Consider the following 16363-nt stretch of genomic DNA (forward strand, 5'->3'; position numbering starts at 1 on the left):
TACCTTTTCGGGGGGAAGATAAAGCCTTAAAGCCTCCCGGGCAGTTGGATCTACACAACGTGAAATAGTAGTTTTCATGAGGCACATTAGGGTTAATAGATTATTATTCGTGTTGCATTAGAAATAAATGTTTACTTTCATAAAGAGCCTACTGTCTGACTAGACTATGAATGAGAAGCTTTCAATGACCGCGTATGATAATGTCCCCACTGTCCAATATGCCCCTCCTTGTAAAATGGGTTTGGAGATTTCTGTCATTTATCACTTTTTTTTGTCAATCTAACCACTAATTCCTGATCTATGAACTAAGTTTCTTCTTAATTACTATAACACCATAAGGGCACCTCGTTTTTTTTTTTTTTAACAAATATTTGTTATTTTTGCTAAAAATAATATTTGCTATTGGGTTTCATTAAATGTTCTGCATCTTTTTTTGGCTTCTGAAGGGAATCCGACACCAGATTTTTGTTATGTAATCCAACAGCAGCATTATGTAGGGGATGAGACCCTGATTCCAGCAATATATCACTTGCTGGTATGCTTGATGTCATTTTGATACAATCCCTGATTTCTTTGCTGTAGATCTAGCAGTGGTCTGAATGCTGAGCTCTGTACAATCCGCTCACACCACTGACTGGAAGCATTGTGTGTACAATGTATACTGAAAGAGAGCGGATAGTCAGTGGTGGAGGCGGGGTTAAATAGAGCAGTTGGACTAGGAGGCACAAGGAAGCTTGTCCTGTAGTGGTAATCTCCTGCTGGTAAAACATTGATTTTATTGAAAAAAGTAACACAACCCAGTAACACACATCGCTGAAATCAGGCTCTCTGCCCCTACATTATGGTGCTCTCAGATTAGGTACCACAATTCCGCTAACAGATTTGATTCCCATTAAGGGCTCCTCACACTGGCGTATAACACAGCCGAGCGCTATCCAATGTTATACTATGGGGCAGTGCAGATCCACAATTTTTTTTCTCATGCCAATTTGGCATGAGAAAATAATTCCAGCATGCTGCGAGTGCATCCAATGTCTACGGCAGCGGGTAAAACATCAGACTGCACTCAGATGTCATCTGAGTGCAGTCCGAAATCAGCGGACGGACACAGAAAATGGAGAAGTTGTAGAAATTAAGTTCTCCATCTTCTCTGTGCCTGTGTTCACGATTCTATCATGCAAGAAAATTTGATCACACCAAGATGACACTCGGATCAAACTCTGACACTGTTCAAGCCGAGTGTCATTAGTATGATCAGCCCAATTCTCTCGCATGACAGAATCAACGGCCGTGTGACCCCGCCCTAAAGGCTGTCTGTTTGGCCGCCGTCACACATGCGAGTTTTACGGACGTAAGAGCGCAGAATCTACGTCCGTAAAACTCGCAAAAAATACGGCACAATTATTCTCTATGCCCCTGCTCCTATTTGCCGTATTTTACTGATCAGTATTATACGGCTTTCTACGGCCGTACAAAATCGCAGCATGCTGCGTTTGTCACCGTACTGCGCAAGAAATACGCCAATGAAAGTCTATGGAAGCGTGAAAAATACGGATTACACACGGACAAGCAGTGTGACTTGCGAGAAATACGCAGCGCTGTTAGAGAGAAAAGCCGGTAATTCAGTGCGGTGTACAGTAAAATCACACTGACAGCTTACAGTAGAATAGGTAGAATAAATGTGTACACATAGAATAGGTATATATATATATGTCAGTGAGACACATATATGTATATATATTAATATTTATTCCAGCGCTAGACAGCTTGAAAGCCGGTAATTCAATTACCGGCTTTTTCCTTCTCCTTCCTAAAACCCGACATGATTTGAGACATGGTTTACATACAGTAAACCATGTCTTCTCTCCATTTTTTTTGCAGATTCCACACTACTAATGTCAGTAGTGTGTATCTGCAAAATTTGGCCGTTCTAGCTCTTAAAATAAAGGGTTAAATGGCGGAAAAAATTGGCGTGGGCTCCCGCGCAATTTTCTCCGCCAGAGTAGTAAAGCCAGTGACTGAGGGCAGATATTAATAGCCTGGAGAGGGTCCACGGTTATTGGCCCCCCCCTGGCTAAAAATATCTGCCCCCAGCCACCCCAGAAAAGGCACATCTGGAAGATGCGCCTATTCTGGCACTTGGCCACTCTCTTCCCATTCCCGTGTAGCGGTGGGATATGGGGTAATGAAGGGTTAATGCCACCTTGCTATTGTAAGGTGACATTAAGCCTAATTAATAATGGAGAGGCGTCAATTATGACACCTATCCATTATTAATCCAATACTAGTAAAGGGTTAAATAAAACACAAACACATTTTTTAAAATTATTTTAATGAAATAAAAACAATGGTTGTTGCAGTATTTTATTCAACGCCCAATCCAGTCACTGAAGACCCTCGTTCTGTGAGTAAAAAAACATAATAAACCAACAATATACTTACCCTCCGCAGATCTGTAACGTCCAACGATGTAAATCCTTCTGAAGGGGTTAAAACATTTTGCAGCAAGGAGCTTTGCTAATGCAGGCTGCTCCTTGCTGCAAAACCCCGGGGAATGAGTCTAAATGTAGATCAATGAGCTATATTTAGCTTCATTTGCGGTGAGGCGCCCTCTGCTGGATGTTCATAGATCGTGGGAAATTACCTAGAAAGCTCCCTGGCTTTCTAGGTAATTTCCCACGATCTATGAACATCCAGCAGAGGGCGCCTCACCGCAAATAAAGCTAAATATAGATCATTGATCTATTTTTAGCCTCATTTCCTGGGGTTTTGCAGCGAGGAGCAGCCTGCATTAGCACAGCTCCTTGCTGCAAAATGTTTTAACCCCTTCAGAAGGATTTACATCGTTGGACGTTACAGATCTGCGGAGGGTAAGTATATTGTTGGTTTATTATGTTTTTTCTTTCACAGAACGAGGGTCTTCAGTGACTGGATTGGGCGTTGAATAAAATACTGCAACAACCATTGTTTTTATTTCATTAAAATAATTTTAAAAAATGTGTTTGTGTTTTATTTAACCCTTTACTAGTATTGGATTAATAATGGATAGGTGTCATAATTGACGCCTCTCCATTATTAATTAGGCTTAATGTCACCTTACAATAGCAAGGTGGCATTAACCCTTCATTACCCCATATCCCACCGCTACACGGGAATGGGAAGAGAGTGGCCAAGTGCCAGAATAGGCGCATCTTCCAGATGTGCCTTTTCTGGGGTGGCTGGGGGCAGATATTTTTAGCCAGGGGGGGGCCAATAACCGTGGACCCTCTCCAGGCTATTAATATCTGCCCTCAGTCACTGGCTTTACTACTCTGGCGGAGAAAATTGCGCGGGAGCCCACGCCAATTTTTTCCGCCATTTAACCCTTTATTTTAAGAGCTAGAACGGCCAAATTTTGCAGATACACACTACTGACATTAGTAGTGTGGAATCTGCAAAAAAAATGGAGAGAAGACATGGTTTACTGTATGTAAACCATGTCTCAAATCATGTCGGGTTTTAGGAAGGAGAAGGAAAAAGCCGGTAATTGAATTACCGGCTTTCAAGCTGTCTAGCGCTGGAATAAATATTAATATATATACATATATGTGTCTCACTGACATATATATATATATATACCTATTCTATGTGTACACATTTATTCTACCTATTCTACTGTAAGCTGTCAGTGTGATTTTACTGTACACCGCACTGAATTACCGGCTTTTCTCTCTAATATATGTGTCTACTGACATATATATATATATATATATATATATATATATAGACAGTATATATATATTTTCTTTTCTTTTTGGGACACATGGATCACTTCTATAGCGGTATGTTGGTTTTGCTAGCCTGCGAGAAAACCACGCAGTACGGATGCCATACGGATTACATACGGAGGATGCCATGCGCAAAAAACGCTGACACACCCTGCCTACGGAGGAGCTACGGACCACTTTTTTCGGGACTTTTCAGCGTATTACGGCCGTAATATACGGACCGTATTGTTTTACGCTGTGTGTGACGCCGGCCTTTCTCTGTAAATTATTGGCTGCAGCATGAGTTTCACTAAGATTCTGTCAGGGAGCTGGTTCTGACAGAGCTTATAACTCTTATCTAGCTTTTACAGAAATCCTCTCAGATTATTTATGTCCACACACACCAAAGGAGAGCTGTACATTTATATGCTCATAAATCAGCTGAGAGGAGCTCACAAAGACAGATAAAGCTCACTGATACAATCTCAGTTAACTCATTTTGTAACCAAAAATGTACAGAGAAGCAAACAGCCTGCAAAAGTCAAATGGTGCAATATTTGCAATGAAACCCAAATTGCAAAAATATTTTTTAGCCCAAAATACATGCATTCAAGTAAAAAACAACCAAAAAGCTGTCTGTATTGTTTAAGATTTAAAAATCATTATCTCTTTTATTTCTTCAATGTTTTTTTTCTTAATGTATGGGTTCACTGCTCAATAGGCGCTGGGTGCAGAGGCTTTCTGTTCCTCTGCCCTCTTCTCCTCCTCCTCTCCCCCTCTGCCCCGCTCCTCCTTCTCAGGCTCCTCAGCTCTCTGCTCCGCTCCTCCTCTGCTCCTTTCACCCTCAGCCCTACTCCTCCTCCCTGCTCCTCCCCCTCTCTGTTTCTCGGCTCCCCTCCTGCTCTCTGTTCCCCTCCTCCTCGGCTCTCTGCTCCTCCCGCTTTCTGCTCCTCTCCTCCCGCTCTCTGCTCCTCTCCTCCCGCTCTCTGCTCCTCTCCTCCCGCTCTCTGCTCCTCTCCTCCCGCTCTCTGCTCCTCTCCTCCTGCTCTCTGCTCCTCTCCTCCTGCTCTCTGCTCCTCCCGCTCTCTTTCCTCTCCTCCATCCGCAGCAAAACCCACAGATGTAAAAAAAGATCCGCAGATTTTCTACGGATGTGCCCACGAGAAACGCTGCAGATCGGGAGGGGGAAGAGTGTGTGGGCGGAGACTGTGTGTGCGGAGAAGATGTGCATGTCTGTGTGCGGGTGTTTGTGTGTATCTGTGTGTGTCTGCGGGGCTGTACAGGGGTCTGTGTGTTTGTGTGTAGGCAGGCATCGTCCAATGGGACTACTAGTCCCATCCGGCTATGCCTGATACAGTGACAGCTAGCCGGATGATGGGACGGACAGACAGTATAGTGCCATCATCCGGCTACTGTGTTCAAGTGTAAAAAAAAAAAACAACAAAAAAAAAACACATACATATATATATATATAGACATACAGTACATACAACACACAGTACATACTCTCCACACAGCTAATCCCCGAAGCCATCGATCACCTGTAAGAAATATAAAAGTAAGAAACCAACAATATACTCCCTGATACGCAGTAATCCATGTAATAATGAGTGTCCCACGATGATCTCCTGTGGAGAGCTGTCACATCGGCAGATGCGACCGATCTCCAGTGGCTCCGGTGATGGAAGGTATCCTTCTGCACTGTATCCCTCCGCCACTGTGAGTACAGTTTAGTTCATACTGTCACTTGCGGCACAGCTGTGTGGGAAAATTATCACGCAGCATTGCCACTACAGGGCAGTGGGAAGAAAGAGGCTAAGTGCCAGAATTGGCACATCCTACAGATGCGCCATTTCTGGAGCGGCTGGGAGCTGGTATTTGTAGCCTGGGGGCAATATTCATGGTCCCTCTCTAGGCTATGAATATCAGCTTGCAGCTGTCTGCATAGCTTTTCTGGCTATAAATTAGAGGGGGACCCCATGTTTTGGGGGGGTCCCCCTATTTTAAATAGCCAGTAAAGGCTAAATATACAGCTGCGGGCTGATATTCATAGCCTGGGAAGCTCCATGGGTATTAACCCCTTCCCAGGCTATAAACATCGGCCCCCTCCCCCTGTTTCTGGCTTTCCCACTCTGGACTTGAAATTTGCGCGGGAGCCCACAACATTTATGTTTTCCATTTTTTTTATAAATTAAACAGAAATTGCATTTTAAGGGAACCTGTCACCTGAATTTGGCGGGATCGGTTTTCGGTCATATGGGCGGAGTTTTCGGGTGTTTGATTCACCCTTTCCTTATCCGCTGGCTGCATGCTGGCCGCAATATTGGATTGCGCAGGCGTGTACTATGGAGGACACAGAATGAACTTCAATCCAATAACCGAAAACCGATCCCGCCAAATTCAGGTGACAGGTTCCCTTTAAGGCCGGGGTCACACTTGTGAGAAACTCGCACGAGTCTCGCACCCCAATACCCGGCACTGCCGCCGGAACTCGGGACCGGAGTGTGCGGCTGCATGTATTCCTATGTAGCTGAATGCTCCGGTCCCAGTGCCGGCGGCAGTGTCGGGTATTGAGGTGCAAGACTCGTGTGAGTTTCTCGCTAGTGTGATCCTGGCCTAACGCAGATTTTGTGTGTGTGTGTCTTTATTTAACTCTTTATGTACCATTTTATTATGTTTATTACTAAACATCGGGCTTGGTATGATCTATCTATCTATAGATCTATCTATCTGTTATCTATCTATCTATCTATCTATCTATCTATCTATCTATCTATCTTTCTGTGTGTGTAAACATTATTCTTCAAAGGAGTATGTAAATGAAGAGGTTGGACAAGAAATTACATCACAATTCTTTTTTTAATAGATCTTTATTTAGCTTTCAAAAACGCATCAAAAACGCATTAAAAAAAAAACGCATCAAATCCGCACCTGCCTTTTCTGGCAAGAGAAAACTGTGAAGTGCGTGTGTGGAATCGGTTACTGCAGGTTACACGTCAGTGTGGATTTTCCCAAGAGCTTTTTAAGAAGTTCGTTGAAGCTGCTGCTCACATACGTCACTGTTATTACTGGGCTCAATAACTCGGCGCTGCGGTGTCACATTACAGTGGGAGCCTGAGCATATGTCCCTGACGTGTCACAGCCAGACACCTCACAACCACACGCTGTAATGGCAGCCCACACTCCGCAGTAATTACAGGGTTATATGGGGGATACGCATACTTAGGGGCGAGGATGTTTTTCTTTTTAACGATTTCTAATTGTACCTCTGCTGCCTCGTCATCCACCTGTCATCTATTAAATGACGGTTATTGTAAGATACGGTACTTAAAGGGGTGGTCCGAAGCTGAAAGAAAATTTTTATCTAAATCCCTATCTATTTGATAACATAATCTAGGCTATTTTCGAATATACTTTAACTCCTTAATCCCATTGGACGTACTATCCAATCGAGGTGACCTGGGACTTAATTCCCAGTGACGGGACAGTACATCCAGTGCGATCAGCCCCGCTCACGGGGGGAGCGCGGCCGGGTGTCAGCTGACTATCGCAGCTGACATCCGGCACTATGTGCCAGGAGCGGTCACGGACCGCCCCCAGCACATTAACCCCCGGCACACTGCGATCAAACATGATCGCAGTGTTCCGGCGGCATAGGGAAGCATCACGCAGGGAGGGGGCTCCCTGCGTGCTTCCCTGAGACCCTCGGAGCAACGCGATGTGATCGCGTTGCTCCGAGGGTCTCCTACCTTCTGCTCCCTGCAGGCCCCAGATCCAAAATGGCCACGGGGCTGCATCCGGGTCCTGCAGGGAGGTGGCATACCAGCGCCTGCTCAGAGCAAGCGCTGGTAAGCCAGGAGCAGTGCACATCAGATCGCTGATCTGACACAGTGCTGTGCAAAGTGTCAGATCAGCGATCTGACCCTATAACATGATGCACACCCCCCCCCCCCCCCGGGGCAATGTTGTAAAGTAAAAAAAAAAATATCCACATGGGTAAAAAAAAAAAAAAAATCCTAAATAAAGAAAAAAATATATATATTGTTCCCATAAGTACATTTCTTTATCTAAATAATAAAAAAAACAATACAATAAAGTACACATATTTAGTATCACTGCGTCCGTAACGACCCCACCTCTAAGGCCATGTTCACACGATCCTTTTTTTCATGCGGAATTGCCGCGATTTTCCCGCTGCGGGTCCGCAGCTGTTTTCCATGCAGGGTACATTACATTGTACCCTATGGAAAACAGGAACTGCTGTGCCCACAATGCGGAAAATAAAAAAAAAAGCCGCGCTGAATAGCTGCGGGAAAAAAGAAGTACCATGTCACTTCTTTTTTCGGAGCCGCAGCGGTTCTGCACCCATTGACCTCCATTGTGAGGTCAAACCCGCAGTAAAACCCGCAGATGAAAAAAATATCTGCGGGTTTTACTGCGGTTTGTGGTGCAGAACCGCTGCAGCAGGAAGTGCGGGGAAGCGGGCGGAAGTGCGTGGGCGGAGTGTGGCTGCCCCCCCGTGCTCCGATCCCGCCCCCCCGTGCTCCAATCCCACCGCCGCGTGCTCCGATGCCCCCCCCCCAGTGCTCCGATGCCCCCCCCGTGCCCTAATCTCCCCCCCCTTATACTTACCCGGCGTCCCGGTGTCCGTCCGGCCGTCTTCTCCCTGGGCGCCGCCATCTTGCAAAATGGCGGGCGCATGCGCAGTGCACCCGCCGAATCTGCCTGCCGGCAGATTCGTTCCAAAGTGCATTTTGATCACTGAGATATAATCTATCTTAGTGATCAAAATAAAAAAAATAGTAAATGACACCCCCCCCTTTGTCACCCCCATAGGTAGGGACAATAAAAAAAAATTAAGAATTTTTTTTTTTTCCACTAAGATTAGAATAGGGTTAGGGGTAGGGTTAGGGGTAGGGTTAGGGTTAGGGGTAGGGTTAGGGGTAGGGTTAGGGGTAGGGTTAGGGTTAGGGGTAGGGTTAGGGTATTTTCAGCCATTTTAACCCTAAAAAACTTACTAGAAAACACACAGACTCTGCATAGAAAACTGCATAAAAAAAGGATCAAAAAAAGGATAAAAAAACGCATCAAAAAACGCATCAAAAAAGGACCAAAAAAAGGACCTGCGTTTTCTGCCAAGAGCTGCAGTTTTTTAAAAAACAGTCCTGAAAAAAAAAGGATGGAAATCAGGAACGTGTGAACATACCCTAAAAACTGTCCCACTACTTAACCCCTTCAGTGAACGCAGTAAAAAAAAAAAACGAGGCAAAAAATAATGCTTTATTATCATACCGCCGAACAAAAAGTGGAATAACACGCGATCAAAAAGACGGATATAAATAACCATGGTAGCGCTGAAAACGTCATCTTGTCCCGCAAAAAATGAGCTACCACACAGCATCATCAACGAAAAAATAAAAAAGTTATAGTCCTCAGAATAAAGCGATGCAAAAATAATTATTTGTTCTATAAAATAGTTTTTATCGTATAAAAGCGCCAAAACATAAAAAAATGATACAAATGAGGTATCGCTGTAATCGTACTGACCCGAACAATAAAACTGCTTTATCAATATTACCAAACGTGGAATGGTATAAATGCCCCCCCAAAAAGAAATTCATGAATAGCTGGTTTTTGGTCATTTTGCCTCACAAAAATTGGAATAAAAGGCGGTCAAAAAATGTCACGTGACTGAAAATTTTACCAATAAAAACGTCAACTCATACTGCAAGAAACAAGTCCTCACATGACTCTGTGGACCAAAATATGGAAAAATTATAGCTCTCAAAATGTGGAGACGCAAAAACTATTTTTTGCAATAAAAAGCGTCTTTTAGTCTTATGGCTGTCAATCATAAAAATCTGCTAAAAAAATGCTATGAAAGTGAATAAAACCCCCCTTCATCACCCCCTTAGGGAAAAATAATAAAATAAAAAAAATGTATTTATTTCCATTTTCCCATTAGGGTTAGGGCTAGGGTTAGGGTTAGAGTTAGGGTTAGGGTTGGGGCTAGGGTTGGGGCTAGGGTTAGGGCTAGGGTTGGGGCTAGGGTTAGGGTTGGGGCTAGGGTTAGGGTTTCAGTTAGAATTGGGGGTTTCCACTGTTTAGGCACATCAGGGGCTCTCCAAACGCGACATGTTGTCCGATCTCAATTCCAGCCAATTCTGCTTTGAAAAAGTAAAACAGTGCTCCTTCCCTTCCGAGCTCTCCCGTGCGCCCAAACAGGGGTTTACCCCAACATATGGGGTATCAGCATACTCAGGACAAATTGGACAACAACTTTTGGGGTCCAATTGTTCCTGTTACCCTTGGGAAAATACAAAACTGGGGGCTAAAAAATAATGTTTGTGGAACAAAAATCATTTTTTATTTTCACGGCTCTGCCTTATAAACTGTAGTGAAACACTTGGGGGTTCAAAGTTCTCACAACACATCTAGATAAGTTCCTTGGTGGGTCTAGTTTCCAATACGGGGTAATTTGTGGGGGGTTTCTACTGTTTAGTTACATCACTGGCTCTGCAAATGCAACGTGATGCCTGCAGACCAATCCATCTAAGTCTGCATTCCAAATAGTGCTCCTTCCCTTCCGAGCTCTGCCATGTGCCCAAACGGTGGTCCCCCCCCACATATGGGGTATCAGCGTACTCAGGACAAATTGGACAACATCTTTTGGGATCCAATTTCTCCTGTTATCCTTGGGAAAATATAATATTGGGGGCTAAAAAATCATTTTTGTGGGAAAAAAATAATTTTTATTTTCACGGCTCTGCGTTATAAAGTGTAGTGAAACACTTGGGGGTTGAAAGCTATCACAACACCTCTAGATAAGTTCCTTAGGGGGTCTACTTTCCAAAATGGTGTCACTTTTGGGGGTTTCAATGTTTAGGCACATCAGTGGCTCTCCAAACGCAACATGGCATCCCATCTTAATTCCAGTCAATTTTGCATTGAAAAGTCAAACGGCGCTCCTTCCCTTCTGAGCTCTGCCATGCGCCCAGACAGTAGTTTACCCCCACATATGGGGTATCAGCGTAATCAGGACAAGTTGCACAACAACTTTTGGGGTCCAATTTCTTCTCTTGCCGTTGGGAAAATAAAAAATTGGGGGCAAAAACATAATTTTTGTGAAAAAATATGATTTTTTATTTTTACGGCTCTGCATTATAAACTTCTGTGAAGCACTTGGTGGGTCAAAGTGCTCACCACACATCTAGATAAGTTCCTTAGGGGGTCTACTTACCAAAATGGTGTCAATTGTGGGGGGTTTCAATGTTTAGGCACATCAGGGGCTCTCCAAACGCAACATGGCGTCCCATCTCAATTCCAGTCAATTTTGTATTGAAACGTCAAATGGCGCTCCTTCCCTTCCGAGCTCTGCCATGCGCCCAAACAGTGGTTTACCCCTACATATTGGGTATCGGCATACTCAGGACAAATTGTACAACAACTTTTGGGGTCCATTTTCTCCTGAGACCCTTGGTAAAATAAATCAAATTGGAGCTGAAGTAAATTTTGTGTGAAAAAAGTTAAATGTTCATTTTTATTTAAACATTCCAAAAATTCCTGTGAAACACCTGAAGGGTTAATAAACTTCTTGAATGTGGTTTTAAGCACCTTGAGGGGTGCAGTTTTTAGAATGGTGTCACACTTGCTTATTTTCTATCATATAGACCCCTCAAAATGACTTCAAATGAGATGTGGTCCCTAAAAAAAATGGTGTTCCTAAAAAAAATGGTGTTGTAAAAATGAGAAATTGCTGGTCAAATTTTAACCCTTATAACTCACTAACAAAAAAAATTTTTGATTCCAAAATTGTGCTGATGTAAAGGAGACATGTGGGAAATGTTACTTATTAAGTATTTTGTGTGACATACCTCTGCGATTTAAGGGCATAAAAATTCAAAGTTGGAAAATTGCAAAATTTTCAAAATTTTCGCCAAATTTCCATTTATTTCACAAATAAACGCAAGTCTTATTGAAGAAATGTTACCACTATCATGAAGTACAATATGTCACGGGAAAACAGTGCAGAATCATCAGGATCCGTTGAAGCGTTCCAGAGTTATAACCTCATAAAGGGACAGTGGTCAGAATTGTAAAAATTGGCCCGGTCATTAACGTGCAAACCACTCTTGGGGCTTAAGGGGTTAAAAATTGCTTTAAAAATTCCCTACCGCTTCCTAACTACATGGTCTAACTGCTACTCTGTTTTTCTTTAGTTCCTGTCAGATGACAATTCGTTTGAAAGCCCTCAGTGCATCCTGGGATACTCAAATGAAGTGTCATCAGAGAAGGGAGCAGAGGCTGTGGTCACTGCCACAGCCCCTACCCACTTCCCTTCATGAAGCCTCGGTGATGCTTGTTTCAGGGGCAGGGCTGGTCCCTGCTCTGTGTGGCATGCACAGTGACAGCGCCCTCTCTTGTCTGCACATATCTGCTGTAATGAGCTGTCAACAGAGCAGTATCAGAATACCTGTCTTGCAGGACATGAGTGCCACCCACCAGGTGACGTCACTGTTTTCTACCTGGTATTGTAACCCCAATTTGCTGCCTACTCATTACTACAGATCTGTGCCAACAGCAGAGTGGGAGCTGTCACTGTGCACAACACAGAGACCAGACTCACCTCTGAAATGAGCCACGGATGACACTTTGTTTCAAGAAGGGGCAGGGGCTGTGGCAGTGACCACAGCCTCTGCCCCCTACTCTGATAACTCTTTGTTTGAGTATCTCAGGATGCACTGGGGGCTTTCAAACAAGTCATCATCAGACAGGAAGTAGGAAAAAAATAGACTAGCAGTGGAAGGGAATTTGTAAAGCAAGTATATTGGAAATTAATCCAAGACGAAACAAGGAAGCACAGGCCAAAAATAAAATACAAGAATCTTTATTCAAAAAATAACTCTAAAATAGATAAGATAAAATATGGAAACAAAATTGCAAAAGAGACTGCCTGCCTGAGACATATACTAGTTCCTAGCAAGTCACAAAAGAGTCAAAAAGGAACATTCACAAGCCTATTTCAATATAGGATGACCTGAAGCAGTATAGAGAAGTACATAATTTATAAGGAGCACCCTCCTAAAGACTGAATGACTCTCTGTGAGTTTAAAAATCAATATACAACCGGTAAATTATATCAGTAGTTCAGTCAGGGCTAATCCTGTTGTTGCTATCAGTTAAAGCTGCAAAACATATATAGAAGGATGAAGCAATATGCAAAACGCGCGTCGGGGATCTGCATTGTATTGCAAGGTCATATACCTTCTCTTCTAGCCTATGCACTATACTTTCTGCTATCTATCTCTGCTGCTACTCTGCCATTTCAGTACCTTGTTGAACTATACTTCTATTTGGGATATTGGTCCTTGATATTATAATGCATACTAGCACCTTATTTATGGTTATGCTGCTGTTATATATTTACTCAAAGCACTGTGCACTTTATGTAATCTATGTTAATGACATACATAACCTTCTATATCTGTCTTGCAGCATTGATAGCAACAACAGGATTAGCCTTGACTGAACTGCTGATATCATTTACCCGCTGTATATTGATTTTTAGACTCACAGAGAGTCATTCAGTCTTTAGGAGGGTGCTCCTTATAAATTATGTACTTCTCTATGCTGCTTCAGGTCATCCTATACTGAAATAGGCTTGTGAATGTTCCTTTTTGACTGTTTTGTGACTTGTTAGGAACTAGTATATGTCTCTGGCAGGCAGTCTCTTTTGCAATTGTGTCTCCATATTTTATCTTATCTATTTTAGAGTTATTTTTTGAATAAAGATTCTTGTATTTTATTTTTGGCCTATGCTTCCTTGTTTCGTCTTGGATTAATTTCCAATATACTTGCTTTACAAATTCCCTTCCACTGCTAGTCTATTTTTTTTCCTACTTTCTGTCTGATGTTTCGTCTTGGATTGGTTTATATTTGGGAAGTGCCGTTAATTAAGGCGCCCTTCTTCTAGGTGTACATATTGAAAATTAGCTTAGCCTATGGCATCAAATAGATTGGCATTGAATAAAAGTTACACTCGCCTTCGGACCACCCCTTTAAATCCTTACCAGCTACAACCCACACTAGTTTCACCCAGAAGGTTTTTTTATGAAAATGCAGAGGTTTTTTTTTAATCCCTGACATATTTGCTACAGGTTTTACACCAAAAACACTACAGCAAAAAAAAAAAAATCATAGGTAAAAATGAAAAGCCATTTTGTTTAGCATGTGTTGCTGTTCGGTGTATTTTTGAGTCCTTAATGTTTTTTTTCTATACACGGGATGCTCTATATAGGGCATTTTCTCATGTATTGGATTAAAAGGCTTTTTATAGAAAAACATACATAAATAAATGCGAGACTAAAACATGCCCCAAAATAACGAATGTAATAAATCAATTCATTACATTTTTTACAAACTAAAACCTCCCGATGGTATTACAGTAGCAGCGAAGTGGGTGAGATTTTACCCAATCTCATGCGCACACTGCCGAAAATAATCTAAAGTGGAAATTGATATCAGTATGAGTAAAGGTAAGGCCGGTTTCACATTAGCGTTTTTCCTCCGTGAAGCCCCGCCCTCGGCCGCACCTCCGCCGCTAACTCTGCCTACTTCTGCATGCGGCCTGCATGCGGCCTGCGTACCTATCTTTAACATTAGGTACGCAGGTCGTGCGGCTGTATTCGGATGCTTCCGCATGCGTCGTTTTGACGATGCGGCGACCAGCGTAGGACGCAGCTGGTAGCAATTTCTTTTTTTCTCCGCAACGTCAAAACGACGCATGCGGAAGCATCCGCATACAGCCGCACGACCTGCGTACCTAATGTTAAAAATAGGTATGCGGGCCGCATGCAGAAGTAGGCGGAGCTAGCGGCAGAGGTGCGGCCGAGGGTGGGGCTTCACGGAGGAAGTCCGCAGCCCTCCGCAGCTCCTCAAAACGCTAGTGTGAAACTAGCCTAAGGGGGTTTTCCACTGCTAGGACATCCCCTTCTTAAACTCCAAAGGCGGTGACAGTGACGCCAGCGCTGATTGGGCACCACGTGTCTTACAGCCGCACGAGAGCCTCGGGATCGCGAGTGCCAACAACGCTGGACTGGCACCGGCACAGTAGGTGAGAATAGGCTTTATTATTTTACAGGGACCGAACATTTAGTTTAAGAAGGGGTCGTCCTAGTAGTGGACAACCCCTTAAGGCATGTCAAGTTTTGCCTCTGATTTACATAGCTTGCAAACATTTTTAACGTGCAAATGTATAAAATGACGGAAAGCCCATGTAATAAGTAGTTGCTTCAGGTCCTCTTCTACATAAGTACCTGTGCCTTAGAGACCATCTTTTATACTGGTAATATCTGTGGTTCTGTCCCTTAAAGAGGATTTCCGATTTTGGAATACCCGTCAGCTATCCACCAGTTGCAATTTGTTTAAAAACAAACAAACAAACTCTGCTTAACTCACCTTTCTGGGTCCAGCACTAAGTCTCCCGGGCTGTTCATAGTGACATTATTGTCTGCAGCACTGAGCTCAGCTATTGGCTTGGTTTTTGTGCTGTCGACATCAGAGCTGCAGACAATAACAGCGGGCGAAAACTCCATGGTGGACCTGGGGAAGTTGAGTAATGTCGGTTTGTTTGTTTTTTGTTGTCTTTTAGACAAAGTACAGCTTGAATATAAATACATATACAATATATACATTTGAATATCATACGTGAACCGTGACTTTATTTGATATGATAGTAAGAAGTAAGGACTTTGTGGATTTCGCCTAAACAGCACAATGAACTGAAGAGGCTTCTACCCAAGCTAAAAAGCACAGAGATTCCCTGCAGGGATCTGTCCTTATCACACAGCATTGTGCTCCATGTCTGCAGAAACAGAGGCTCAGACAGGGCAGGTGGTCTGTGTCCCCCAGACATTTGGTGTCTTGTTACCATTATGTGTCGGCACATTCTCTATATAAGAAGGAGACAAAGGAGGAGAAACAAAGACAACTTCATCTGCATACTGAGAATACCTGAGATCTCCTGCAGGTGCCTGCGCTTGGCCTCCACCTCTCCTTTCATTGCACTTATTGTGGCCTCTTTCACCCCCAGCTCCACCTGCATGGTGCTGATCTGAGACTGCAAGTCCTGGGGAGAAAACACAGTGCAAGGCCATGAAATAAGAGGTAAATCAGGTCATACCTTACATTCCAGTCTCAATCTATAATTGGTGGTATCCAGCCTGAGCGTTTCCCCCAATCTTACAACTTCCAGTATGCACTGCAGACACCTCCAGAGCTGGAGGGTCTTAAATAGGAGACCACTGGTCAGTGACATGTACAGACAAGCTGTAATATGTGCAAGCATGGATCGAGTAGACTTTTAGGAGATAGGCGGCACTACTCCTGTCTATGGGGAAATTGGACATACCGGTAAATGTTTTAGGCCGGTTTCACACGTCAGTGGCTCCGGTACGTGAGGTGACAGTTTCCTCACGTATCGGAGACACTGACTCACGTAGACACATTAAAATGTGTCTCTGCACATGTCAGCATGTTTTCACGGACCGTGTGTCCGTTTGAAAAACACGGAGACATGTCAGTGTTCGTGGGAGCGCATGTATCACACGGACCCATTA

The 16363-nt window shown here is 43.5% G+C and overlaps 1 protein-coding gene across 1 annotated transcript in view; it reads right to left on the reverse strand.

Annotated features, from left to right (window-relative positions):
• LOC138642914 (uncharacterized) overlaps positions 1-16363 on the reverse strand; it is an 81903-nt gene that overhangs the window by 47719 nt on the left and 17821 nt on the right. Inside the window, exon 2 of the mRNA XM_069731522.1 lies at positions 15759-15873. Coding sequence (XP_069587623.1) covers positions 15759-15873 — 115 coding nt within the window. The remainder of the gene's footprint in view (positions 1-15758; positions 15874-16363) is intronic.

Source organism: Ranitomeya imitator, chromosome 6 (assembly GCF_032444005.1).
Source record: "Ranitomeya imitator isolate aRanImi1 chromosome 6, aRanImi1.pri, whole genome shotgun sequence".
In the NCBI taxonomy this organism is placed as follows: Eukaryota; Metazoa; Chordata; class Amphibia; order Anura; family Dendrobatidae; genus Ranitomeya; species Ranitomeya imitator.